Source organism: Passer domesticus, chromosome 3, assembly GCF_036417665.1.
Source record: "Passer domesticus isolate bPasDom1 chromosome 3, bPasDom1.hap1, whole genome shotgun sequence".
Lineage (NCBI taxonomy): Eukaryota > Metazoa > Chordata > Aves > Passeriformes > Passeridae > Passer > Passer domesticus.
The window spans coordinates 36,604,968-36,631,239 of record NC_087476.1 but is presented as its reverse complement, the minus strand read 5'-3'; the positions used below and the strand labels follow the sequence as shown (position 1 = coordinate 36,631,239).

The following is a 26,272-nucleotide window of genomic DNA, read 5'->3' as shown; positions in this document are numbered from 1 at the left end:
GAAAAGTGTTTGAAATAGTAATGTCTCTTCTAGGATGATTTTTCTATGTCTTTCTTACTTATATCAATAATTCATTAATATATATTAATATTTATAATGTTTCTGAGACATAGCTGAACTGCTAAGATTAACTGAAATTACCTGATCTTCCTCCTCAGCTTGCTTTCAGTGGTATCAGTGGTTGTGCTTGATAGGTTGTTGGATATCTGTACTTCATTTTGCAAGAGAAATGTGAATCATTCACTCCTGAAGCTTTTGAATCTTGCATCTGGTAGCAGATGGATAGAAGAAATGGGAAAAAAGTTTCCCTGGCTAGAGGGATCTGCCTGGAACTTAAATCTTCTAATAATCTGCTAGTTCATATTGCAAGATTTTTGCAAGATTTTTATGTTGCTATTTTGAACAGAGTTTATGACAGAACACTTAAACTTTTGCTCAGTGTTTTTGATTGTTCTTGTTTTAGGGTAATATTTAGTGAGTTTGAGTAAGTTCAGTGATATATATAAATGATGGCTGTTTCAGTTAGTTTATGAGACAATTAATTATTTCAAAATTCTGCTGTGGTAATGGTTTCTCATTTTTTCCCCAGGGGATTGTTCTTTAAGGTTATATTGAAAGAGTCAATTTAATAGAGGCTTGTTACTTTGAAAAAAATAATTTTGTTTCTAAATAAAATTATTCTAAATGATTGTTTAATTCTAATGTCCATTCAATGGTGTTGTAGAACAGTGTCACCATAGATGATTGCTTTCAGTATCTTATCTCATTTAAGCTATGTTAGTAGTAGTAATGGTAGTATTTACTGTCACTTCAGCTTTCTTTCAAAGACCTCTGGAGCAATGCAATGATTTGCAGCTTTCTTTGGATCTTAAGTGGTTTAGAACCAGTGGTTTTCTTATTTGTTAAACACCTGTTGGAAATTTGGTGAAATGAAAAAGTTTCTGTAAGTGACAATCTTGATGAAGAAGATAAAGTGTTGTCATCAGCTGGAATTAACTGGCAAACTTACTTTTATCTTTTTTTTCCCCCCTAAATATTGTTAGTATTTTTTTGCTAACAAGGATGCCAGTAAAGCAAAACCTTTTTCATAGAAATTTTGTGTTTATTAGAAGTAACTAAATCTGTTGTCCCAGTATACATAATAATTGCCCAATGGAAGGGTATTTTACTGGGGCTTTATGACACGTTGTTTTTAAACTTGAGATTTGATCAATGTAGATTACAATGAAAATTTAGCTATACTATATGCAGTAATTATATCTATAAAGAAAATCATACTGCTTAATCAATTTATTAGGATTGTCAGTTTTTGCAGTTCAGTTCCTAGTAGCTTCTGGGGTTAGGGGAAATGGTTCAGTACATTGTGTTCTCCATTATTAATAAGTAATGAAGCTTCTGGCAGTCTTTACTATGAGCTAATGACTAGTTTCATTTTTTGGCTTTCTTAGCACATTAAATTACCATTTAAATAAAGATTAATTACTACTGTTTTATTTTTAGTATTTTAAGAGTAGTTATTAGAAGTTTCATAGTAACTGCTACTTTGTTCAAAATAGAATTGTTCTATTTGATAGAATATGAGGACAGTTATATTGAAAAGAATATTTTGAAAATAATAATGTGTTGTTAGTATTTTGTTTTTGTGATAGGATCCCAGTGGAAAGATTCTGAGTTTTAAGTTTGCTTCTGGAGAATTTGCTGTTGTAGTTGCAACAGTCTTGTTGTCAAGGACTAGCAAGGAATCAAGATCTCTGCTCTGACCTGCATGTCAGTAGCCCTAATCTGTGGTTTTATTAAACTTGAGAACAGTGTTGCTGATTGCTGAGACAGCTAAGCTGACCACCTACACTCCAGGAATGTAGTTTGGTTCTAAGCTATTATTTGTCCAACTGCCTCATTTTCCCTCAGCAGATACACTTTTAACTTAAAACATGATAAAGCATTGTAAAGTTCTGCCAGAGAGAGGCTTTGCAGGAGGTAATCACCCCAAAATAATTTCTTTGACCATATCAAATCAGAACCTGTAGACTCTCCAGGTACAAATCCATCTACCTTTACTTTAAGATCTGCAGGCAATGACTCAGCACCTCAGATAATTTACTGTAATGTTCCCAAGAGCTGAAACCTTGTGAGCTGAAACCTCATGAAAAAAGCTGCCTTATCTTTGTCCAAACACCCAGGCTGAACTGGTGTCTGAGAACCAGGTCAGACATATAATTCATGACTCCTTCAGCAATGTCAAACCTCTGTAGCTGATTACTGAAATGATTGGCCACAATTTACCAAACAATCCTTTCCTGAAGAAGAGGGAACAGGAATGAATTTATGGTCTTGCTGATCTTAAGAGGTTATTTTTTTAAGGTAGGATAAGCTGCTGATTTCTCAACTGAAAACAGGGATGTTTTTCTTCCCTGAGTGATAATGACTTCTAGTGCCAATGAGGGATCCCAAAGCTTGGGATGCCCTTGTTTAGGGTACAGGTCATCAGACCACTCCAAATGTAGGGAGGGAATTAGTCCAACTTTCGCCACACAATCAGTTGCTGTTCAGACAGATCTCCACAGTAGCAGTGTGGTCTGTAAAGCTTTTTAGCAAAAAATGTTTAAAAGTTTTGCCTTTGAGCCTGTTGACAGCCACTAAGAGTATGTTGGTGTCTTAATTATTTGATGCTTTGCTTACTGGACTTTCATACATAATCACAGAGATTTTTGTGTTCACTACCAGAGCAAATAGTAGAGCAAAAGAATTTCTTATTTATCATGGTCAAGTCATACCCTGAATTTTGTTTTGTAGTCTCTATCTCCCCTTCTTACTGTTTTGTGCTGTCACTGTGTTTTATGTGATGTGAAATGCCATAGAATATGACCTAGGGAAATCATGTCTTCAGCTTGAAGATGCTACAGCCCTAGAATCTTTGAAGTGAGGTGTTCCTGAGAAAACAGAAGTGCTGATTTATTTCTAAGTGTTTGGTTCTGGTTGTTCACATTGAAGGCAAGTAATTTCAAACTGAAAGAGACATCACGGAGTTGAACAGGGGCCTGTCAAATTAAAGACAAATAGCTGTAACCTTCGTTAGCTTAGCAAGATAGTGTCAGAGAAGGATTGTTTCATCTTCTTATTACCAGAGCTAACATGGACAGTGAGGGGAAGAAAAATGGGAGAAAATTATTTTTAGCTAGGAAAGTAATGATAGGATAGCAAATGGGTTATCCTGGACAGAAATAATTTTTTCTGAAAGCTGAAGAATGCTTTCAGAGCTACAGATCTGAATCCAACCTCCACTAGGAACAAATAACTTGCCAGTGTTGAGAAGGAATGTGATAATTACATTAATTGGTGATTGTGAAAGAAGAAGATAAATCCAGGTACTCTGAGTCCCTACATTTCATTAAACACAGTCACTCTAAATTAAAACACACAGGATGAGGATAAAACTGTATAATCTGCCTCTGTTGAAGTTCAAACTGCATCTTTAGGACAAAGTAATCAACATTAATTATCTATACTTATTATTTACAGTCTTCCAAGAGAACTGGTGGGTGGCTCTTATGTTTTATAGAGTCTTGTGGGATGTTACAGCAGGATTTTCATATCCTCTTGCTACTCGTAGAAGCTGTACTGGGCATCATTGGAATTGCTAGTATTGGGCTGTCTAGAAACTGTGTAAAGAAATCCTTCTCTTTGTTTTTTTCGCTCTATCTTTTGTGGTAACCACCTGTAGTTCTGTGTCATGCACAAGTCAACACAAAGAAACAGCTTTAGCACCAAAACTTACAAAAATGGGGCTGATGGAGAGATAATATTTCAAAATAAATTTCTCAGTATAGTGGGAATTTAGGATTTGTTCTAATGTTTATTGATACAATGACAATGTACAGTCTTATGGGAAGTCTGTATGGGTCAGTGCACTTCCCATCACTGGGAAGTGCACACAATGCTGAGATAATGCCTTCTGGAGTCTGAACCTGTCCTTTTCCACTCCTTCCTTTCTTCTGCACTGTTTCCACATCATTCCACAGTACTGGGTCAAATTCAGCATCCTTTTTTTAATCTTCAGAGTTCTCTGAGATACATGAAAAGTTACCTGGCATAGGGTTGTGGACTGTGTTTTCCTTTGGCAGGAATGATGAAAGGTTTTACATCAAACATAAAGTTAATAATTCTTGGCAGCAAGGTGGTTTTCAGGAGGACACTGTAGAACTTGGAGTGAATTTGGTGGAACCTAGAGTATTTAGACATCTTGGAATCTTCTGTCCCAAGCTCAAGATGCCTTTCTTTGTGTCGTAAACAATAATCTGAACATATTCAATAACTAAATTCTGAATTCATGAGAGCGGTAACAGAATCCATGGGAGGTTCTGCCGTACCCACACAGCTGATATCTTGTAAAGAAGGTGGGAGAGGTGCTAGGGAGAATTTGCTGAACAAACTGCAAGTTGGAAAATGTAAGGTGCTAGCAAAAAATCACCAACTGCTCATTCCTAAAGTATATGTTTGTTAAAGGTAGCGAATTTAGCTCATTTTGAAATGAAAAAAGGCACTTCTGAACCACTATTTTGAGAATTAATTAGGAAAGAAAAAAAGCATATGGCTTAATTCTTTATCTCTTGGCTTCTTCCTTACCTTTCTCTACATTTTGACATTGTTTGTTGCAGTTTTTCTCAATCATACTTGCTTCTCTTAAGGGCAAGAGGTCCTGGTTGCCTGTGTGGTTCTACAGATCCTGGAATATTAGAGCTCTCAGTCCTGCCTGGGAATGTTAGACACCAATAATAGAAATAAATATTAATATATTGTATATTTGCATTTATATTACTGTAAAAGCCAGCATACAGTGGACATATTTATTCTCTGTAGATACATTAAGGAGCAAAAATTTTTTTTTTAAATCCAGCCTTAGAACTGGTGATGTAAACAGAAAGAGAATAACTATAAAATCTGCATTAGCACTGCAAAAACTGAAGAAGTGATTTTCTATGCTGTCAGAATTGCTGCCCCTAAGAGCAAAATGTTAATGAGCTATAATTTATAAATTCACTCTGTTCTGATGGATCAGGCCCCATTTTGCTTTTTGTCATGATTATAGCTATGAATGCAGTTTAAAAAATGGTTATCTGTAAAGCATGCAGTGTTCCATAGAAGTCCATAGAATTAAGAGTATTACCTCTGCAGTTTTCTCTTGTTGCTGCTGAAAAGATAGAATAATTGATTTTTTGTTTGGGAATATGATTTTTGTTGGGGTTTTTTGTTGAGTTTTTGGTTTTGGGGTGTTTTTTGGGGGGTGGTGGGCAGGTTTTTGTTATTTCAGCTCCTAGTAGTGTTTTTTTGAAAATAAATTTAAGTTTGTTCTTGGCAAGCATGGGGTGAATTAAGCCTTCTGGAAAGATTAAAATAATAGTTAATTGATTGTAGATCTTAATTATTGGGCATTTTTTGTTGTTTTTATTTACCTCTATATTAATTGTGTAGAGAAAAAGAAAACCTTCAAATGCATTTCATGAGTAATGTAAAAATGAACAGATTGCAGTCTTTTCAAGCCTTCCATTTCCTAGGCTTACAAATGCATCTTAGCAATACAAAATCAGTATGATCATACCTCATCTCTCAAAAAGCTTAGAAAAACAAGTGCTGACAAAGGAACCTCAACAAGTTCAGTAGCAGCAAATTCGGAGTTGTGCATTGGAGCAGAGCGAGCTGCAGCCTTTAAGTGGCTGCACAGCAGCTCTGCAGAGCAGCCCCCCAAGGTCCCAGGGGCCACAAACTGAGCTGAGCCAGCCACGTGCTGTGGCACTGGGAAAGGACAACCACATCTTGGGTTGTCTTAGCCAGGACTTTGCCAGCAGGTCAAGGAAGGTCCCTGTTCTCCGTTCAAGTGCTTCTGAGAGACACCTGAGGTAACTGTGCACAGTTCTGGGCTCCTTGGGGCATGAGGAGCCACCCCTCTGGAGTGACCTCTGTGGGGGTCATGGTGAAGGGAAAAGCATATGGCCTGTGTGGAGAGGTTAAAGGAAGAGGGTTTGTTTAGAAGGGAGGGGTTAAGGGGGCACTCATTGCAATCCTCCATCATCTGATGTGAGATGGCAGAATAAAAAGACTTCTCAGAGGTGCCTGGGGAAGGACAAGCAGGAAAATTCCAGTTGGATGTAAGAAAAAAATTTCATGGAAGTTGGTGGGACGCAGCAGCAGGTTTTCTGAAGACCTCTGTGGAGCTTTTCAGGGTTTCACTGGAAGAGACCCTGAGTAACCTGACTCATCTTTGAAGTTAACCAGCCTAGAGCAGGAGGCTGGATTGGGTGTTGGCTGGGTGTCCTTTCTGACCTGAAGGCTTCTGTGACATTTTGGAGTATAAGCAGTCACTGCTGTAAAATTTAACTAATTCATAAGGATATATTACTGGGAAATTTTAGAGTTGGATCTTTCTGAACCTCTGCTGTTACTGATTGAATAGTGTACCTTAATTAATTTTAGCATACTGTATTCCTGTCAGTTCTTCCTTCTTATCTTTTCTGATGGCTGTGACCACAACTTGCATTATACAAGGCTTTCAGTACTTCCATTCTTAGTATCTTGGGATCTTTCTTGTTATATATTTACCTTGAAAGTGTCAGTTTTTCTCATAATACAAAAAATACAAAAGGATGCACCCTTTTTCCGTTAAGAGGTAGAATTGCATTATATTCCAGAGATCCTATGGTACTCTTTCAAAGAACATGCTGTGTTTTCTTCACTAAAATGTTTATTTAGAAGAAGAAAGATGGGTGTTTTACTTTGAAGTCATTCTGCAGCTGTTTTCCCGTAATGACACAGTATGGATTTTTTTAATGGATTATGTGGTATATGTTGAAAATAAAGCATCTCTGTCTTAATCTAAGAATTTGTGAGTCTAACTGGAGCTGAGAGAAGCTGGTGTTCTCAGGAATGTGTCTAAAACTCAAGAGGTTTATAGATTGTTCAGAGCCATATAGCTAATTTAAAAAGAAATATAGCAATGAAGAAAATAAATTGGAAATGGCAGCAGTAGCTAGATTAGTAGCAAAGCTCAGGAGTAACAGGCTGCAAGAAGAGCTGCCCGTGAGTAGCTGTTGGCTGTAAATGAGCAAAGAGACTTTGTAAATGTGTCAAATGGCTTGTTGTGCATTAGTAAGGGAAGAGGGTGTGTAACAGCATTACAATACAGGATACCTCAGGAAACAACACTTGCATATATAGACAGCACAGTCATGTTGTCTAACATTCATACCTTCCTTCCCCTACAGTCTTGTCTGCAGCCCCTGTTCCAGCAGCATCACTGACCCTTGGAAAAAGCCTCCAGAATTAATTCCTGAGGCAATTAGTATTTTCTTCTTCAGTTGTTTTGGCTGGGGTACTTCTGTCATACTACCCATAAGATTAAGGCAAAAACCAGTTTTTTATCACGTTAGAGATGTTTGATTTGGAGTTTCTCATTTCCTTTTGTTTGATAAGTAATGAGATTTGAAACCAGTTGTAGCTAATGTATGTGCCATGAGAGTTTAGTTTTCTTTTTTTTTTTTTTGGTCTCAGCGTTCTTCTTGAATTCATTTGCTTTCTTACCTTACTGTAATTTTCCAAGTATTTACCATTGACCCCCTACAGATACCACTCTGAGAGTTACAGTCATACAGAAAACAAGATTTTCAAAGTGGTAAGCAGACTGCTTTTATGGTAGCTTTCCTGTGCCCAGTGGTATGGAAACATACTGTGATAAATGTGAGCATTAGGACATGCAGATTATGTCTCATTATAATAACATATTAATAGACAGTTTATTTTCCACTTTGAAAAGATGGCAAAACAAAAGGCTTAAGCTCTGTTTCTGAACCATAAAGTTATTGCTCACTACCAACTAAAAACTGCTGAGAAGGATCCTGGAAGTGAAAGGTTTGTTTTAGCAATAGATGAGCATGGATGTTGCAGATATTTATCATCTGTTTTGCGTTGAGCCTTCATACTTGCCACAGTGGAATAACTGATCAGGTCATTGTAAAACTGCCAGATTTCTTGTGCTGTAGTGCAAGTTGTGCTTTGCTATTGTCCTTGTCCTCTTTGTCACATTGTTATTTCACAAGCTTCAGTGTTTGTGTTCTGGCTCCCGTACATGGGTGATTTGGGGTTGGCAGCATCTTTTGTTTTGCTTTCTTATGTTTTACAGAAATCATCTGGCAGAGAGAATGATTTGTCCATGATGATTTTAAGCTCTTGAACATGGTAATTTGTTGCTGCAGCTGTTCTTCTGTTATAACTGCATTGTCAAACCTGGTTTGGGTGTGCCTCTGCACACAGAGAGTGTAATTTGTTCTGAATAATTGAGGATACCTTGATGACAGCAGCTGTTTATGGGGCCAGCTCCTATGCTTGAGTGAGTGGCAGTAGGGACTGTTTTTTCCTTTGATGTAGACATCCCCACGCTTAGTTTCCATAAATGTGATTGCATTTGCATTTTCTTTTGACTAGAATATAATACTCAGACAGTATGGCAGTGTGCTCAAGTTTCTAGGAGTTTTAGGCAATTTAGGAAACTTATTGTAGATAATTGTCTTCTCAGAGAAAGTAGTGTCCTAAATTTGTATTTCTTTATTGTTTTCATCAGAAAATACTAATTTCATACCATGTTTGTCATCATAATTGTTCTTTATTAATCTGTTCTGATTTTTGAAATAAGTTCTTCATCTTTTATTTTCTCTTAGAGGCTTTTGTTGATAGTGGAGGCAAATGAAATAAAGGCAGTGTGATGGATAACAGTCAAAGAGAAAGAATAAATAAAAAAGTAGATTCTAAGTAAAATTATAAATATTAGACCCTATTAGAAATTAATTCTAATTGAAAGGGGCAACAAAAGATGTTTTAGGCATTTTTTACCATTTCTTAGTCGTTTATTGTTTTAAAGAATGAGAACATCAGCCAAGATCAGGCTTGAGGGGGGAAAAGAAAGCAAATTGTTACTGTACAGTTTATAGGCAGAGAGTATCTAAATTTATTAGGCTTTTTAGAGGTGAATTATTTTGAATCTGAACTGAACAAATGAGGTTGAACTTGATAAATGAGCTTGAACTTGTAGTACCTTTGTGAAATGCAGATGATAATGTCTTTAAAATAAATTACTCATGAATAAATCAAGACGTTGAAGTTGCAAAGGGTGAGAGATGGTATAATAGGGAAATTCTTTGACTAGGAAATTGTTTCTGAGACCTTTCTTTATAGTATATGTAAAATGAATAGTGAATAACATGAATGAGAAATATTTTAAATGTCAGATACTGATAACATTGGAGAAAAAGCAGTTGATGGCAAAAATTATTGTATTGAGAGGTACTGTGCTGGTTTAGGGCTAGTAAAAGGCAAATGCAGATTAAATTTAGATAAATGGAAAGGAATAGGATTGCAAACAATAACACAGAAGGTAGAAGAAATATCAAATGAGATAATTATGCAGGATATCAGCTTTGAAAGGAAACGGGGTTGTAGATAATATCCTGTCTAATTAGAATACCTATAAAGAAGGTCACATGATCTAATTTCAGCCACCATAGACCCTGCAGGCTCCTTGTATAGGTGGTGGAAAACAGTTGAATCCAAGAGTGAGTCTGGGATCCTCTAAGAAGAGTGCCTGATGGTTGCCTCACTGAATCTTTCAAATCACTTTGTAGAGGTGCCAGTCTCTCTCTGTGAATTACATATAGAAACTAGCTCCTGAATTTTAAATAACTAATATAATGGCATAAATACTTGTCTTGCCTTTCTCTCTGGACTTTTCTAAGTATGAGATTAAAGGCTGGAGTAAAAACACATTCTTATTGTACAGCAATTTTAACTGGAAGTTAGCATTTCCAATATAATATTTCCCACAGACAAGTCCTGTAGCTCAACCATCACTTGAGCTACTGGTAATTGATTTTCAGATATCCATTTTTTCCACCACTTCTATCCTATAATAGAAGTCTTCTAAACCAGGTAAGTCCTGCAAGCTTAGGGTCTGTTAGAGCTCTGATGAAAAAGTTGGTGGCTCTTAGAGAAGGTTAGCAAATAAGGAACAAGATGTAACTAAAAAAGATTATGCCCATGAAAGACTGGCCTGTAGGGAAAAAGATGAGATTTCCTACTAGTGAAAGTAGAAGGATGCTGATCTACTCAATGAAATGATAAATAGCACCTGTACAATTCAAAAAATATCCTTGATATCTACAAAGCAGTAATCCTAGGGAAAAATGAAGCTGTACATGGACAGTAAATCAGGTAAGATTCTTTCCTTTTGAATTCTTTATATGTTTCTCTACTTGTGTAAATTACACTAAGATATTTAAATTCTTTCTTAATCAAATTTGGTTTTACAGTTCTTATTGCAAGGGTTACATATACCTTTCCTTGGCAGTTTTCCAGAATTATTATAGTATTGGTAAAGTTTCACATTTGAGAGAGAAATGTATATTAAAACTCAATTGACTAATAGTGATGCAGTAAACCATTATTCATTTACTTTTTATTTGACAGTAGTAAAGCCACTGTGGTTTTATCTTTCTAGCATAAAGTGAGAATGAAAGTGAAGAGCAACAGAACTCAGTGCTATTACATTTCAGCAAATTGAAGTTTTCAAAATGCCACTTCTGCTTCTCTCAAAACGAAAAAAGGTTGATTGTAGAGACAATAGCATATTATATCTTTGGGGAAAATAGTTCAGAAATATTTGAAAATATCAGAAATGTGGCAGCATTGTTAGAACTGTTGTGCAGAGACTTTATTTGTATTGCTGAGAACTGTAGATGTTTTCATTTAGTGGGAAGGGAACTGTAAATATGCAATATTGCTTTTTATGTTACTAACTTCAGTGAGTTACTGTTTAATTGGTATACGGAAAAATTTCTGCCAGTGAGTTTACAACCAAATGCTGTAATGAAATGTCACTTCTTTTTAAAAAGTGTTACTTTCCCTTGGTTCACTGAAGTACTAAATCCATTTCAGTAAATGAATCTATTGATTTTAGCTTAATGTGTTGTAATAAAAAATATTTGAGCATGTTCTCAGTGGAAGATTCATGAGATGCCATGCTGGATTCTGTACCGGCAATGATGTGAGATTTTTCTCTATTTTTCATGCATGAAGTAGTGAAGTCAGCATTGTTTCAGAACAGAATTAATGACCTGGTGTCTACTGGAAGCCAATTGTCTCACTCAACTGTGCAGAAGTCACCCATGGACTCTGACTGGGTCAGCCAAGACCCTGATGGAGCTTTAAGTGGGAGGCAGTGAGGCTCTAGGCAAACAATCTCTTGCCCCTTGCAGAGGTGGCTCATGCTGACCGTGGTCCTCACTGCCTTGAGGAGCTGCCCATTGCCTGCGTGCTCCTGCTGCACCACACAAGAAATAAAACACCCCATTAGAGTCGTACATTAACCTACCCAGGTGTATTTAACAGTGATACACACAAGTGCAACCCAGCTTCTGCTTCATTTGGTTAGTGGGTCATGGTTAGCCATGCTTGATTGGTGATTGTTGCAGGAGCAGATTAACTACATGTTGTAGCATTTCTTTTAAACCTTGCTGGGATGGAGGGAGGAGGCTGGTCTGTAGTAGAAGCAATGTAAAGGAATATGCAAAAGCAGGATTAGAGACAATGTTTTTGTTCTTTTAGAAAATAATGCAAGGTACAATCACTGCATTTTACTACATCATTACCTTCTCTTTCCACCTGTTACACTTTGGATACCATTAATGCATAGAAAGGGGTTCCAGAATAATTTAACTTCAATGGAAGGAAAGCAAAGGGTGCCTCTGATTAATTTAGAAGGACGTTTATAGATCAGTGAGTCAGGTTTTGGATTTACAACACTAAAGTTAATGCTAATGCAAACACTAAAGCAAACAGACCTTGAATTACTTAATTACTACCTTGTTAATATTTCATTCAGAACTTTAAGGAAAAGTCTGTACTAACTAATTACTAATTAGTAATTAGTGCCAGTAGTTACAGCAGGAAACTACAAACCAAGGCTTTTTCATTAATTTCTCCATTGTGTGCACTCTTGCCTGACAAATCAACTCCCTTTTACCTTGGACTTTTCAACTGCAGAATTACATACATACAGCTGTTTTATCTAAAGCATGCTAATGAAATGAGTTTAGCAATACAAGTTACTTATACACATTACAAGTGTGTAAGAATACCCTTTGAGATTATTGGAAAAGAGATTTACAGAGTTGCCATTGCTGTTACTTTGTTTTTCTTTCTCTTAATTCTGTTCTTCTAGGGAAGCGCTTTCAAGGATTTTTTTTTTCCTGGATGGCAATCTTAGTGACACTGGCTGTCTCTAGAAAGCTTATGATGTTACTTCAAATATTATTACATCAGGTGGAAAGCAAAACAAATGTTTTTAGCTGTATTTGTTAGGGAACTAAAGCTGTTTTTGTCCTGGGCCTTAGGTAGGGGAGGACAGCACCTCAAACACAAGTGTAGCACTTGAGTAGAGAACTCAAATTAGGCTCAGAATTATGGGGAATTTAAGAATTGGCCCATGCAGAGATCTTTGTGATAATGGTTTTCTTGGAGACATCATATGGTGAGAAAACTCAAGAGACTTTCCTTGGCGTTGCTTACCTTAGCTTTTGCAGACTAAGTGGGTGAAGTCATTTCATGAAATAAGAATGAAGACTAAATGTTGTTGCTCGCTTACTTTGTTACTGATATCACATATAATAACAAAATGTATGGACAAAGCTGTGAAAAGTATGCTCATGTACAGCGGACTTTCCCAGATTTCCTACCTTTCAGGACTTTGGCAGGACCAGCTATTAAACCATTGATTATTTCCTGTTATCAGCATTCACCATTTGAAGTTGCAATCCCTTTTAGCTGACAGTAAAACAAAAACTCAGATACAGTCTTTATTCAGTCTTTGTCTGGAAACACTGCTGCCCAAACAGACCAAAAAGTTTATAGATTTCTCCAACCAGATGTTGCAAAATCCATTATATCTTCTGAAGCCAGTTGTGTCTCATGGCAGTCGATGAATATTGTCCATTCCTCTGCCTCGTGATTACTGCAGTCTGTGTTGCCCCACCCCATATCCATTACCATGGTGTCCTGGGAAATCTGGCTTCCAAACTCTACATACTCATTAATAACAAAGCATGGAAAGGAAAGAGGAGCTTGCAATGAAAGGTAAAGCAGTGAGAATCCCTCTATAGCCTCATTTATCGACAAATTTGTGCCATTGATAGATTAGCCCTTGCTTACCTTTCTTTCAACAGACTGACCTCATCAGCTGGCAGGCACCCTAAAACCACTTGCAGTTACTGAGCCACGATTAACTTCTCTACATTCTGTAGCCCCACAGTGATCAAGAAGACCTGTGTGCTTAGATACTAGATTGTAGGTCAGATTATACATCATGTCATTAATTGCTTTTGAAGAAGAAGGAAAAAGCTTTCTGTGTCTTAAGCCTCAAAGCCAGTTAGGCTTTGAAGTTTAAAGGAAACCATTCAAGAAAGGGGAGGGAGTTCATGCCAGCTCAATACTATAAAGGGAGATGAGAAGTGGGTTAGGGCAGTTGACTTTCACTACAGCACTTCCTTTGATCAAAGCTAATTTTTGAAAGTCTGCGTTAAGTCAGCAGCTATTAATCTTTTTGTTGTGGGGTATTATCTGTAATGGAGAAAAAAGATTATTTTCCTTCTAATTGAAATCTTAGAAGGAAGAAAAATCCCTAACATGACTTTTGCAACTTTTTTCTCAACACATCTTTGCTTTATTATTTTGATGTCATAGCGCTGCTGTGATTATTTTTGTTGTTGTTGTTGTTATCGTTGTTTGGCTCCTCTTGGCTTTATGTTGTATATTATTGCAGTGTTCCATCAAGGCATTTATCAGCTTCCTCAAGTGGTTCTAACAGTCACCTAAAACTCATCCTATTAAAACTCATTATTTACAGAAATAAAGGTGGAATCAGTAGAGTTGTGAAGTCCAACCTCAACAATTAGGTGTAAGAATGCCTCCTCAAAATGGCATGGTTTTAAAAATCATTGTGGTTTTACTTTTCTTGTCATATATTACAAAAATTAAAGTTTGTGCTCTATTATTGTCATGGTATAAGTCCATCCAGTAGCTAAGCCCCATTCAGCCACTCACTCACTCACTCACTCACTCACTCACTCACTCACTCACTCACTCACTCATACCCCCAGCATCAGAACCTGGGAAAGAATAGGAAGGGTAAAGGTAGAAAACTCATGAGATGAGATAGGGAAACAAAAGTTGTGCACACAAGCAAAGCAAGGAAATGAATTCCCTGCTTCCCATGGGCAGGTGGATGCTCAGCCATCCCCAGGAGAGCAGGGCCCATCACACCTCATGTTGACTTGGGAAGACAAATGTCATCATCCCAAATTTTCCCCCTTTCCTTCTTCTTCCCCTGCCTTATATACCGAGCATGATGTTCCATGATCTGTAATGTCCTTGGTCAGTTGGGGTCACTTGTCCTGGCTGTGTCTCCTCCCAACCAAGCTCCCCCCACCACCTTCCCCACCAGCCTGGCAGTACAAAAATCAGAAGAGGCCTTGGCTCTTTGTCTCCATGTCATCATCATTGTGTTCAGCAAAAATCCAAAACACAGTCCCACACCAGCCACTGTCAAGAAAGTTAATGCTACTCCAGCCAAAACCAGCACAAGTATATAATACAAATACAAAACCTGAAAATGACATTAAAAGATAAGACATTATTCTGCTGAAAGAGACTTCTCTGATTTCAAGATCTGACATTCATCCAAAAAAACTATTACATGTACTGTGTAAAAGCTATGATGAGCAAGACTGAGCGCTCTTCTCTGGCTCTACACTTTGGTTCTTAGGAGACTTGGCTAATGACAAACCATTCAGTCTAATGGAGTAGATGGGGATCAAAAGAATTTCTATTTCCTATGAGTTCTGTAAATCTCTCTGTGTTCTAGTGTCAGATTTGTGAGTAACTAGGAGTTGCCTCCGAAATTTATGATGAAAAAAGTTACTATTTTTTGTAAATATATTCTCTGCAAAAACCAAAACATATTCAATATGGGAGATTAAAGGCAAGTTGGGTATTTCTGGTCTTAGTTTATCTGCACATTCTCTCTGTACAATCCCAACGTTTTCAAGTATTAATAGGGTTTCTAGATGTTGAAAACATTTATAAATTTATAATCTTGCTCTCTACCTCCATTTTTCTAATAATGCTTGCATAGCATGTTTAATAATTTACATACCACTTAGATACCAGTATTTGATAAAGTCAGTATGCCAAATTCAGCCTCCAATGATATATTCCTTTGTTTGGCTACTATAGTGCAAAATACAAAGTAAAATTTTGATTATATCTTTCTTAATGTTGTTTTTCAGTAACATTCTGAGGCAAAGAAATTTGAACCATGGGGGAAGCAGATCTGCTAAGAAACCAGTTTGGGCTTTGTTAGGCAGGCAGTGAAGTAGACATATGAATATATTACATATGATTATCATAAAATTAGGGCCTGGAAATGGAGCAGTCATGCTGCTGCATTTTAGACAGTACATTTATAATAAGCTGTAATAAGGTAAACACTTTGAATGGATATAAGAAGAGGCATTACTTGTGATCACAAACGTGTGTTCAGTTCATGCTTTTGAAGCTCAATTTAACACAGCAAACAAATTTCCTTATAGTGTTGACACAGTTGTTCACAGTGGCGAATTTTGATTTATGGGGAAAAAACTTAAAACAAGTGGTTGTTTGGGATCTAAATGGAAGAAAAGAATATGATTGTTAATGGCTGTAATTTGAAAGCTGTGTGCTGTTGCGAGTGAAAGTGGGTTTAAAAGACTCACTTGCAATTACTTGATACTTTGGATTTTAGTTTAAATTTCTTTTGGTGTATTCTGATATGATTTGGCATCTTTCTGAAAAGTACAAACCCACGGTTTCTAGAGAACATTTCAGAAGCCAAATAAGAAATAACGAGAATTATGTTTAGGGCCCAATTCTGATGACACTAGTGCAGGCTAATTGATCTTCTGAAGCTGCTCAAAGGCATAAAATTTACACGGTTAAGAGCTTGTAGAGCTGGATCCCACATGAGTAGCCATCAGATAGTGTCTGAGCTTGTAAAAGTAGTTTTTCCTTCCATAGAAAGGCTAATGGGAAGCTCCTGATAGCCCATCCCTGTGGAGTCTCCCTCTAACCCATCCCTGGTTGTGTCACAGCAAGTGACAGAACCCCTTGTATGGTGTAAGAAGTACAGGTAAAACAAGATTAACTTTGGCTCCTACAATAGCAAGAGCTTGCATACAGATGAAAAACAGTAATATGAGAAAGTACCCTGTAAAATCTATGTGTGAGAAGCACAAACATTTGTCTGGAAATCCATCCTATTGGAGGTGAATTCCAGCATGTGAAAGGCAGCAAATGTCAGAAAAACTCCTTGTCCTATTCTGACACAATCATCTAAGTTCTCTCATTTATTTTGAGGTGTAGGAGTAGTGTTGCCAAAGTGATTATAAAATAGTGATAGCATTGCTTTGTCTCTGGAAGACTTGTTTGGGTTTCTACTGATAAATTATTAACAAGATTTCAGCTACCCTGTGTCATGAGATTTCTTGGTAGCATGAGTGTAAGTACCTGAGGGGTAATTAAGACTGGGTTTAGAGAACCTAATGGGGGGTAAATGCTTTCCCTGTGGTGTGGTCACAAACTATCTCTTTCTTCCCCATTTGCAAACTGAGAATAATAAACCTTAAGAATTAATAATTTATGAATGAGCTAAGTGGTGTTTTCAAACTATATTCTTTACTAGTAATGTATAACTCTCATCTCCTGGATCTTTGTGTCTCATTATGCAGCACTCCCTGTTTGGGGCAAGCTCCCTTTTGCAAAAGCAGTCTGAGTGAACAAAGCACGAATGAGGGTTAGGACTGGCTTTTCACAAGCTAGCTCATGGCAAGCAGAGGTACAGTGGTACAGTCCTCAAAATGTATCAGGCTGTGAGTGAAATATTTTCTCACAGAATCATTTCTATATTATTATTTCAGCTTTTTTTATCAGACTGCACTGTATATCCTTGTTATCTTCCCCCTTGTACAGTTGCTTACCTTTCTGATGGGGTGTTTTTCTTCAGAAACCTGTGAATTCCTTGTCCTTCACTGAAAGTTTTTGATGGTTTGGGTTTTTTTTTGTTTTTTTGATTTGTTTTGGTTTGGTTTGGATTTTTTGGTCGTGTTTGTTTGTTTGGGTTTTTTTTTTTGGTGGGGTTTTTTTGTTTGTTTTTTTTGTGGGGTTTTTTTGTGGGTTTTTGTTGTTGTTGTTTATTTGTTTTTTGCATAACCTGCTGAACAGTTCTGCAGTTTGCTGTGGCATTTTACTACTACAAAAACATCTCCCTGTTTTTCTTTGGAACTTAAACACTTTCAAGTTTCAGCACTGTCTCCAGGGATTATTATTATTAGCACAATTATTTATGAAGTGCCAAAACCAAGGTTTTGGCACATCAGCTATCTTTGGCCTCTGCAAAGTACCCCCAGGTGCTTGCAGAGCATTGTTTTTACCTCTTCCTACAAATTCATGAGCTGTAGAGCAGGTGAAGCTCTGTTTGCAGCAAATGCACATCCTCTCTGCAGTAAGGTCACACTGACAACTTGCTTTGAGAGCTCTGTTGCTGCTCTCAAATGCCTCTCTTAATGCCTGGGTGTTTCTGCAGCTCCCTTGAGAGTTTCTTGTGCTTTCATCAGCGTGCTGAGGGTCAGAATTATATGAGCTGCTTTTCAATAAGACTTTATTTAAGAACTCATCACAGCAGAACTATGCCAAGTTCACAAAGCTCAGCACAGAATTCTTCAGTTTCTCAGTTTTTACAGGAGATGTACAGATTTTTTTCTTTAATCCAGAGACCTGTGATGATTAGAGTGCAGGGGAAAGGGATGTCAGTCTAGGAGGACGATCATTTATTACTTTGTTTCATTTAACTGTTCAAGATGTGTATGGACACCCTAATCTCTGTGTCCCATTCTTGATGATGATTAAAAGAAAATAGGACTTCTTAAAGCTTTAGAGTTTTCTCAGGAATTAGGTGGAAGATCAGCTGCTCTTTGAGTAATGTAGATGCCTGAGCTGTAATGCCCAAAATTGTTCAAAGAGTTTATTGGTTTGCTGTGGCAAGTGGCTTTACCATTGAGTAAAATGAGATGTATAAAAGTATAAAAAAGAAGTCTAGAAGAGTCATCATTGAGGAAATATTTGTGCAAACACTTGTCTATTTCCACATCTTGGTCTAAGCATTTACCAGTTACCAGCTTTCTCATACATACCAGGGTGTTCCTCTGAGAGTCAAAACCAAAGCTCAGGAAAACATTGCTTTCTTACAGATAGTTCAAATGGTGTTACAAGGTCAGGTGTACAGGAGACCTTCCTGGATACATTAAGAAACCTATTTCCACCTGGCACTGAAAGTCATTAAACTTGTAATATCACTGATAAGAGGAAAACTTTTTATTTCAGATGTTTCCATCTGTCACTTGCCAGGAAAACCCCAGGACTCCGATCCATTATATGTATCAGAAAACAGTAGCCATATTTTTAATTGCTACATGTAAGAATGAGAGATTCTTTGAGAAAATATTATATACTAAAAAGAAAGACTAAATAATGAACTGAGAGTGCTAGGCACTGGAAGTGAAAAACAAAAAAAAACAAACGAAATCCACAATTTTAAAAAGCCTCATTCTTGCAGTTTGGAAACATGATTTTTCTTCTTTGCTTTTCCCATGATTCTACTGTGCTTGGTGTTAACATTGTGGTTTAATGAATGTGAACAAAAGTGCTAAAATTTTATATTTCTTAATATTCTTTTTCAGGAATGACATCTTAAAATTGGAGCATTTTTGTTTCCTATGTACAAAAGAAGCAGCATAGTTGCACTTAGAAGGCTTTATTAATGTTAAATAACCATCTCAACTGCATTGTGTTTACCCAAGCTGATAACCATTTGTTGGGTAAACATTCCTTAAAAAGGAGACACAATCAGTATGTTTAGTTTAGCAAGAAATCTATAGATTGATAAAATAATCTCTTGAATTGTATGAAGAAATAGATATTAAGCTGCATTACAAAATCTGTTTGGACTTGAGTAAAAATGCAAAGCAGATTAAGTGATTAACTTTTTCCAGCAGACAGTATTCATGTGGTTCAGTATACACAACTTATGTGAACAAGCATTTAGTAACCACACAATTTGTAAATTTTTTATTCTAGTGAAGTTTGACTATGAAAAGCATGAGGTACTTTATGTGAATGGGCAAAAAAAGTTCTGCAAAAGCATCTGAACAAACAGTCCAAGAGTTAGGAAGAAGCACTGAATGAACAACTTGGGATCTGTGCTAGGTGCTGGACTGTGCCCTGTAAGTGCTGGGGGCTCTAATAACTTCATGTCTACTGACTGTCTCAGATGTTCTTACTCAAATTATTAGAATTTCTTATATTCATGACTTCACCAGCAATCACATGTAAAAGTGCTTTCAAAGGATCCCTGTTTCTCACACCTCATTTCCTCTCAATGGCCTTGGTTTGACATGAATGTCCTTGGAGTTTATCACCTTTAAGTGTTGGGTCTTCAAAAAGATCTTCCTTTGAGTTTGGTTTATCTTTCTATCATCAGAAGCTGTTTTATTTTGTTAGTGCTGCTTTATTTTTTCTGTCTCCATCCTATTCCTTCAGAAGTCTTGACCCCTCTTTGTTTCCTCAAATTCCCATGCAATTCTTCTTTTTATTCCCTGACTGTTGTGATTGCATCTCCCTGATCTTCAGATGCTGCCTGATTGCTGTGGAGTCATAATACCAGTGGGCAGCTTAATTCTCCCTTTGTCTTGGACATTGCACACCACTGGAGAAGTTTGGAAATAAAGTCTCTCGTACTTTGCGGTTGTGTCTAGTCACAGCATTGGAGCCTAATGCAGAAATTGGAATTTGAGATGTGGTGTTTTGCTATAGAGGTTTTATTTACTAGACTGTTATTTGTGGCTGAATATATCCCAATACCCTCAGGACAGGGAGCTCACACATGTCGTGGATTTGGACAGTTCTTACAAGAATGTGATTTATTTTTGCAGGGTGACCTCCTAGGGGAGGTGTGGGACTGCAGTTCTCCTGCAGTAAGAGACTAGGAAGCAACCAAAAGGTTTCTCCTTCATGACCACACAGTTGATAATTTATTTTGGGATGTGTCTCTTCCACTTGTTTGTTCACTTTGGCTGCAGGAGTGTATCCTAATGGAGAAAATGTAGTTATGATATCAGAAAGAGAAGGAATGACTTTCTTGGCCTTATGTAGCTGCTCTAAACTTTTCTCGCCTCCAGGCATTGGAACTTATGTTTAAAAAAAGAAAACAAACAGTTTGTGTATTTGAGCATATCAAAAGGAAATGCCTTCATTGCTCATGCTACCTATAAAAAGGCAGATTCTTCTTAGAAAGTAGAAACCCATTGCATTTAAAATCCATCTTGCTTTTATGTTACGGTTCCTTTTACTTTTTAATTCTCTATTTGAAAATAACGATGTTTTTAATTTTGTAAGACTTCAACAGCTGCTTTTACTCATTTTTTCTCTCATGGAAGTGAAGGTTTTCTGCATCTACTATTATGATATTTTCTTCTGGGACATTAAAAATTGGCTGATGACTAGGGGTGTGGAGTAAGAATGGAAATGGGTGAATTGAAGAATGTTTTTCTATCTGTGTTTGGTAATAGGGGGGGAAAGTGCAGCAAAACAAGCATTTAAAGAGAAAAGAATTTGAAATAGAATGTTTTAAGATTTTGCTTACAAGCATCACTTTATTTAAAGGGGATTGTTTACTAAACTGAAATAATTTCAATTGCTTTGGAAAAAACATGCATATGGAAACATAAGGCTTCTTTCAGCCAAGTCTCAAAATTTATTTAAAGGCTTATCTCCTTTTTTCTTTCTAAAGAACTTGAAAATGGGGAAAGTAGATGCATTTGTAAAGTTTAAGGCTGTCCATTTTACACAGGCTTTCTGAAATGCTAACTTAATTACCTTAAAACCTAAATTGGCATTGTTAGTGCCTTTTATGTAGAGTAGGAGCTTGCACAGGAATTTCATTCTCCTTTGGGGTTAAGGGTGATGAGACTAATGTTTGAGTGGAATGATGGACAAGTCTGACAGTCAGGTGCCTTGTGGAGAGACACAGAAAAGCATTGGCTGCTGGTAGTCAGCAGAGGTAGTAAAGGCATCTTCATGGGTCTGGAGGTAACTACATTCAATTTAAATGTGTTCTTCTCTTCTCAGCTGGATATATTAGGGTTTTATTCACATTTTGCTCTAATTTAACATAAGCTGTGGCTGCATGTTACTCATCTCAAAATTACTCTGTTATTCAGCCAGGCAAGAAAATTTGAAATGGGTTAGATATTTTAAGTTTTTTTATATATTTTTAATTTCTTCCAGAACATAGGGGATAGAAGGAGCCTGGAAAATGAGAGATTTCACAAGCCTTATCGGTCTTCATTCTTAGAAAAAGAAATAAACTTATGCCACTGAAGTTCTTCCCAGTGAATGGCCCAGATGATGATGATAGGGAAGATATAATCATGTAATCTGACATTCTTAGGCAGTGGTCTTGTATTACATCAGTCTGATTTGGTAATGAACTATTGCTGAAATAGGGATGTAGCTCAAAGCCCGGTTTTTTCCAGTCACACCTTGCAGACTAGCAGTAATGTAGTGAATCAGCTTCCCAAAGCATGCTCCTTTGTGTTTTTGGAAATTACTTCTGTCAGGCAAATAGGTTAGTTCCTGATAATTAGATCAAGTACAGGCAGGACCGCTGAACATTGCTGCTGCTGAAAATTTCCTTCCTCTTGGAAAGAAATAAGTGTATAAGTTGGTGTTTGTCCTTGCCCAGGACACAGTTGTTGCCCAGACCAGTGTGACTGTTCTGGTGCACACCACCTCTGACAGCCCCATGTCCAAGACTTGATCCTTTGGGATTCTAATTCTGACTGGCTGTCCGAAAATAGGCTAAGGAATAAATGTTTAATTAAGGAAGGCTCCGTGGAGTCCTAGTGTGGTGGGAGTTTCCATCTTGAAATTGCTGAATGCTGGTTCAAGGCCTTTTATCAACAGTGTGGCAGAAGCACTGGCACTGTACCAGCACTGAGGATAAGCATTTTGGCTGAGAACTGCCATCATTCCTAACTGACCTTCTGTGAAGCACTAGAAGCTAGAAGTACCTCTCAGGAAGAGAAGTGATGGTGCATTATTCATATACTGCTATGGACTGTAATATTTAAAGGGAAGAAGGAGGAATAAACACACTGCAAAAGAGAATTGAGAAGACACTCTGCTGAGGAGCTCAGAATTAATTCCCAAAAGGAAGGAATTTCTAGACAGTTAAATCTGATGATTTCCCTGTCCTACTTTGAATCTAAAGTACCAGAAAGTAGCATGTGCATGACAGGTAGATGTAAGGTGTGAATTACAGATACAAGAATCACTGTGGCCTTGTTCAATCCTTTGTATAAACAATACCCTTTTAGAAGTCTACTAAGATGCAATAGTGGAAGAGTGTTTTTAATACTGAAAGTATGTTTTGCTCAGAATACGTGTACTTTTAATCAAATGTCCAGCAGTTGCTAAAAGGTTATTTTATGTTAGAATAAGTACCTATGTAAGATTAAGATAACTTAACAAATTACTGTGAATAGTAGGTGCTGTATTTCTTCCTTTGTAAAGTAATTATTACAACTTGCAACTATTAAAGGCTCTGATCACCAGTTTGCTAATGGGAAAATTCATTTAAGTCAGTGCTTTAGCAGGTGTTCATATTTTGTGGAAAGATCCATCTTCCAGATTGCTAATGAATGGCCAAGCAAGTCTCTCGATAGTTAATAATATTGCTTAATTGCCACAGTCAGATAAAGCTGCCATCTAATTTATTGCTATTCTGAGTATCTGAACACTAGAAGAATGATAAACCATGAGAAAACCTTATGAGGTGGGTGGTTAGTTGAAGTCATTACCTGCAATTTTATACATTTCCTTTTCTATCAGGTGATCTTTCTAATATTTCCCTGCTTTGGCAGAAAATCAGACATGTGGCCATACCCCCTGCTGCCCCCACTTCCACTAGGCAGCTGTTTTCAAAATAATATACCTTCCCAAGGCACTGTACAGCCAGGAGTTTCTTCCTGGGTTTATGCATCCATAGTAGGCTGGAAAAGGATGTTGTGTTTTCCTGAATGAAACATAATGCATCCATAAACACGTGTCAGTCAAACCTCTGGACTGGTCGTAGCTTTTCAGTGCAGATGGAAGAAGTGCAGTGCTGTGTAGAGCATTCTGCAAAGGAAAAGATTGCTGATCTGAGCAATCTGATGGTCAACAGAAGACGCAAACTCCACTTAAATAGTAAATGATTTGAGGGCAAAAAACCTCTTTGCAGGTGCTAGAATGGATAAAGAATAGTGTGTGACATGAAAACCTGACTCTAACTCTGTCAGTACTGCAGCAGGACAGGACTTAATTTTAAGTGAGTTTTACAACAGTTTCTTAAAGTTCCATGTTCACTTGACAAGTAGAATCCTAGGGCTCCTTATCCAGGAGTGAACACAAGTATACAGATCAAATACCAACAATGTTAGGATTCTGCTTATCAAATCTTGTACTGTGCAGTGCAGGAGGACTTGATCCACGCTCAGAACCATTTCCTTAATTAATTGTCTTTATCTGTGAGTTAATGGAAAAGGGGGTCATGGGTTTTTCCACTGTATGTGCTATTAAGCTGTCTGGAGACAGCTATGGCCTTTTTCAAATCTGCATCTCTCTGTCAGTAGTAAATTCCTGTGTCACTGCTCAGGAGCAAGTAGACAACTGAGGTGAAAAATTATGCTAATGAATTGCAATAACCACCTCCTTTTATGAGAGCGCTTATGCATAAGATCCTGAATCCAAAGTGTTACATTACCTTGTACAGCTTTTTATTGGTAAACTATAGCAACTAAATGCAGCTAGCAGTTAAACACAGATTCATACTGCTGAAGAGGCTCTTTGGAACAAAGTGAAGTATATGGGTAAAATTGTTAAAGCATTAGATTAGGTTCTCAGGTTACCATGGTTACATGAAAATTTTTGCATTGTATCGTAGATTAGGATGCATAGGATGAAGTAGCCAAAACAACTACGAAGTCCAATGCATATAAACTACATTTCCAAACCACACAGCGTTGCCAAATAGAAAGACAAATAGCTCAGGATATTGGCTGCTGACAAATCTATGAATCAATAAAGAGAGGCCTGAAGGAGATTTAGAATATATGCCATTTGAAAGTCTGCATTATTTTGAAGTTACAATCTTAATTTTTAAAGATAAATGAAGAAAAAGAAAAGAAGAAAAAACTTCAGTCATGAAAAGAGTGAAATTATTTTTGTAAGCTTTTTCCAGTATTGAAATCTGACATTTTGCTGTGAGACCTTCAACAAAGAAGGTTGATGAAACATGGATAATACATTTCGTGCACTTAGGCTGGCAGTAGCACTTAAACTGGAAGCAGTTTATTCCCATGGAAACCTATTTGCATTTGGGCCAGAAGTGACTTTTTTCCCCCCTCTGTTAGCACTGCTGATGTTTTAGCATAATATAATTGCTGAATATTGACAGCAAATTTTAAGAGTATTTTTTAAATGTTAAGTAGCTGAGCATATGTAAAATGGAGATGTATTCTGTGCAAATTTTTTGTGTAGGATGGAGGCATGTTGCTGAAAAATGCAGGGCAGCTTTTGATCTTCTATTATTTATGCCTAAAAGAAAGAAAAATTTGTGAATTAAAATCTGTTTATCCTAAACAATTTTTTTTATACAGGTGACGAAAGAACTCAAACAGTACGACAATAAAATTATAGAGTGCAAGTTTGAGAACAACAGCTGGGTCTTCATGAGACAGAGGATAGACAAAAGCTTTCCAAATGCCTACAGCACTGCCATGGGTGAGTAGAACAATTTGCTTTAGAAGTTTCTCAGGCTAAAATTTTAATGTTTTACCTCTGTTCTGTTTCAAGTAGGAAAGGCACTCTGTGTTCCCATTTATGGTCTGAGTCCTGACTCCCCTAACTTATTAAAGTAATGCCTCATCTTGCAAATGCTTATCACTAGTTTTTAGATAGCATGAATCCTCTAGCTGCAGGGTTGTTTGATAAAGTCAGTCAAATCAATACTCTGTTGCAGAATTTAACAGGTAACACAGCATCAAGTGCCTAAGTCTCTGCAGAACTGCATACACTTGTGCAAAGATGACTTTAAATGGCAGGGCATGCCTTTCAAGTCAGAGCCAAGAAAGTTTTTATTTACAATAGCATCACTTCAGCTGACATCAGTGCCTAGCATTGTGTTGGCTTGCTGGGATGTAATGCAAAATGGCACATTATGAGTGGAATTAGTTAAACAAAAAATCCATTAGAATGCCAAAACCATTATTTGGCAGATGGGCTAGAAAATTAATAGGAGAAAAATGTCATCTTGGGTTTCAACAATAGTTACACAAACAATGAAGCCGGGAAACTAATGAAAGGTGGGGGTATTTATATGCAGAGTTGCTAAACTTTTATGTTCCTCTACCAAAAGACATTTTGCCAAATATTATAAATTAAAGAATGATATTTACTTTGAGATGAAGCGTAAGAGTTTGAGTAGAAGTCTGTGCAAGGGTGAGTAGCAATAAATATATTGATACTGACTTTTGTTAAGTGCCAAAATTAAATTTAATCATAATTAAGACCATGCTAATTACTAGGGCTGATGTAGGATTTTCTCTAGACCCTTCTACTTGTATTTCTGCCTGAGCAGTTAGTAGATTTTCTTGAACAAACACAATGTGGTTATTTTGCTAGGAGATGATAAATCTGTTGGCACATTTAGGGAACCAGCACAGAGTGTAGCTGAAATACTTGCTGAGCAGTCCTGTCAGGAAAGAGGAATGGACCACAAAAGTCATACAAGTATGACATCTCTTTGTGACCACAACCTAAATTTTTCTTCTCTGGTTCACCTTAGTGTTTCAATAGTTAGTTTTCCCTGGAGCTTTCTCTCTCTCTCTCTCTTTTTGTTTTTGGGGTTTTTTTTTTATATGAATAGCATATTCTTCTTTCCTTCATTCTTAGGAGCATATGTATTTGTCCTTTTTCTCCTCTCATTTTCTCCAGTTTTGTTATTCTTGACCTTTTTTCTTCCAAAACACAGTAGACTTCCTAAAAATTA

General features: G+C 37.0%; 1 protein-coding gene across 2 annotated transcripts in view; it reads left to right on the top strand.

The window, feature by feature from the left end:
- Positions 1-26,272, top strand: part of RNGTT (RNA guanylyltransferase and 5'-phosphatase) — a 170,244-nt gene that overhangs the window by 139,580 nt on the left and 4,392 nt on the right. For both annotated transcript variants that reach the window (XM_064412633.1, XM_064412634.1), the window contains exon 15: positions 24,882-25,005. In XM_064412633.1, the coding sequence (XP_064268703.1) occupies positions 24,882-25,005 (124 nt within the window). The remainder of the gene's footprint in view (positions 1-24,881; positions 25,006-26,272) is intronic.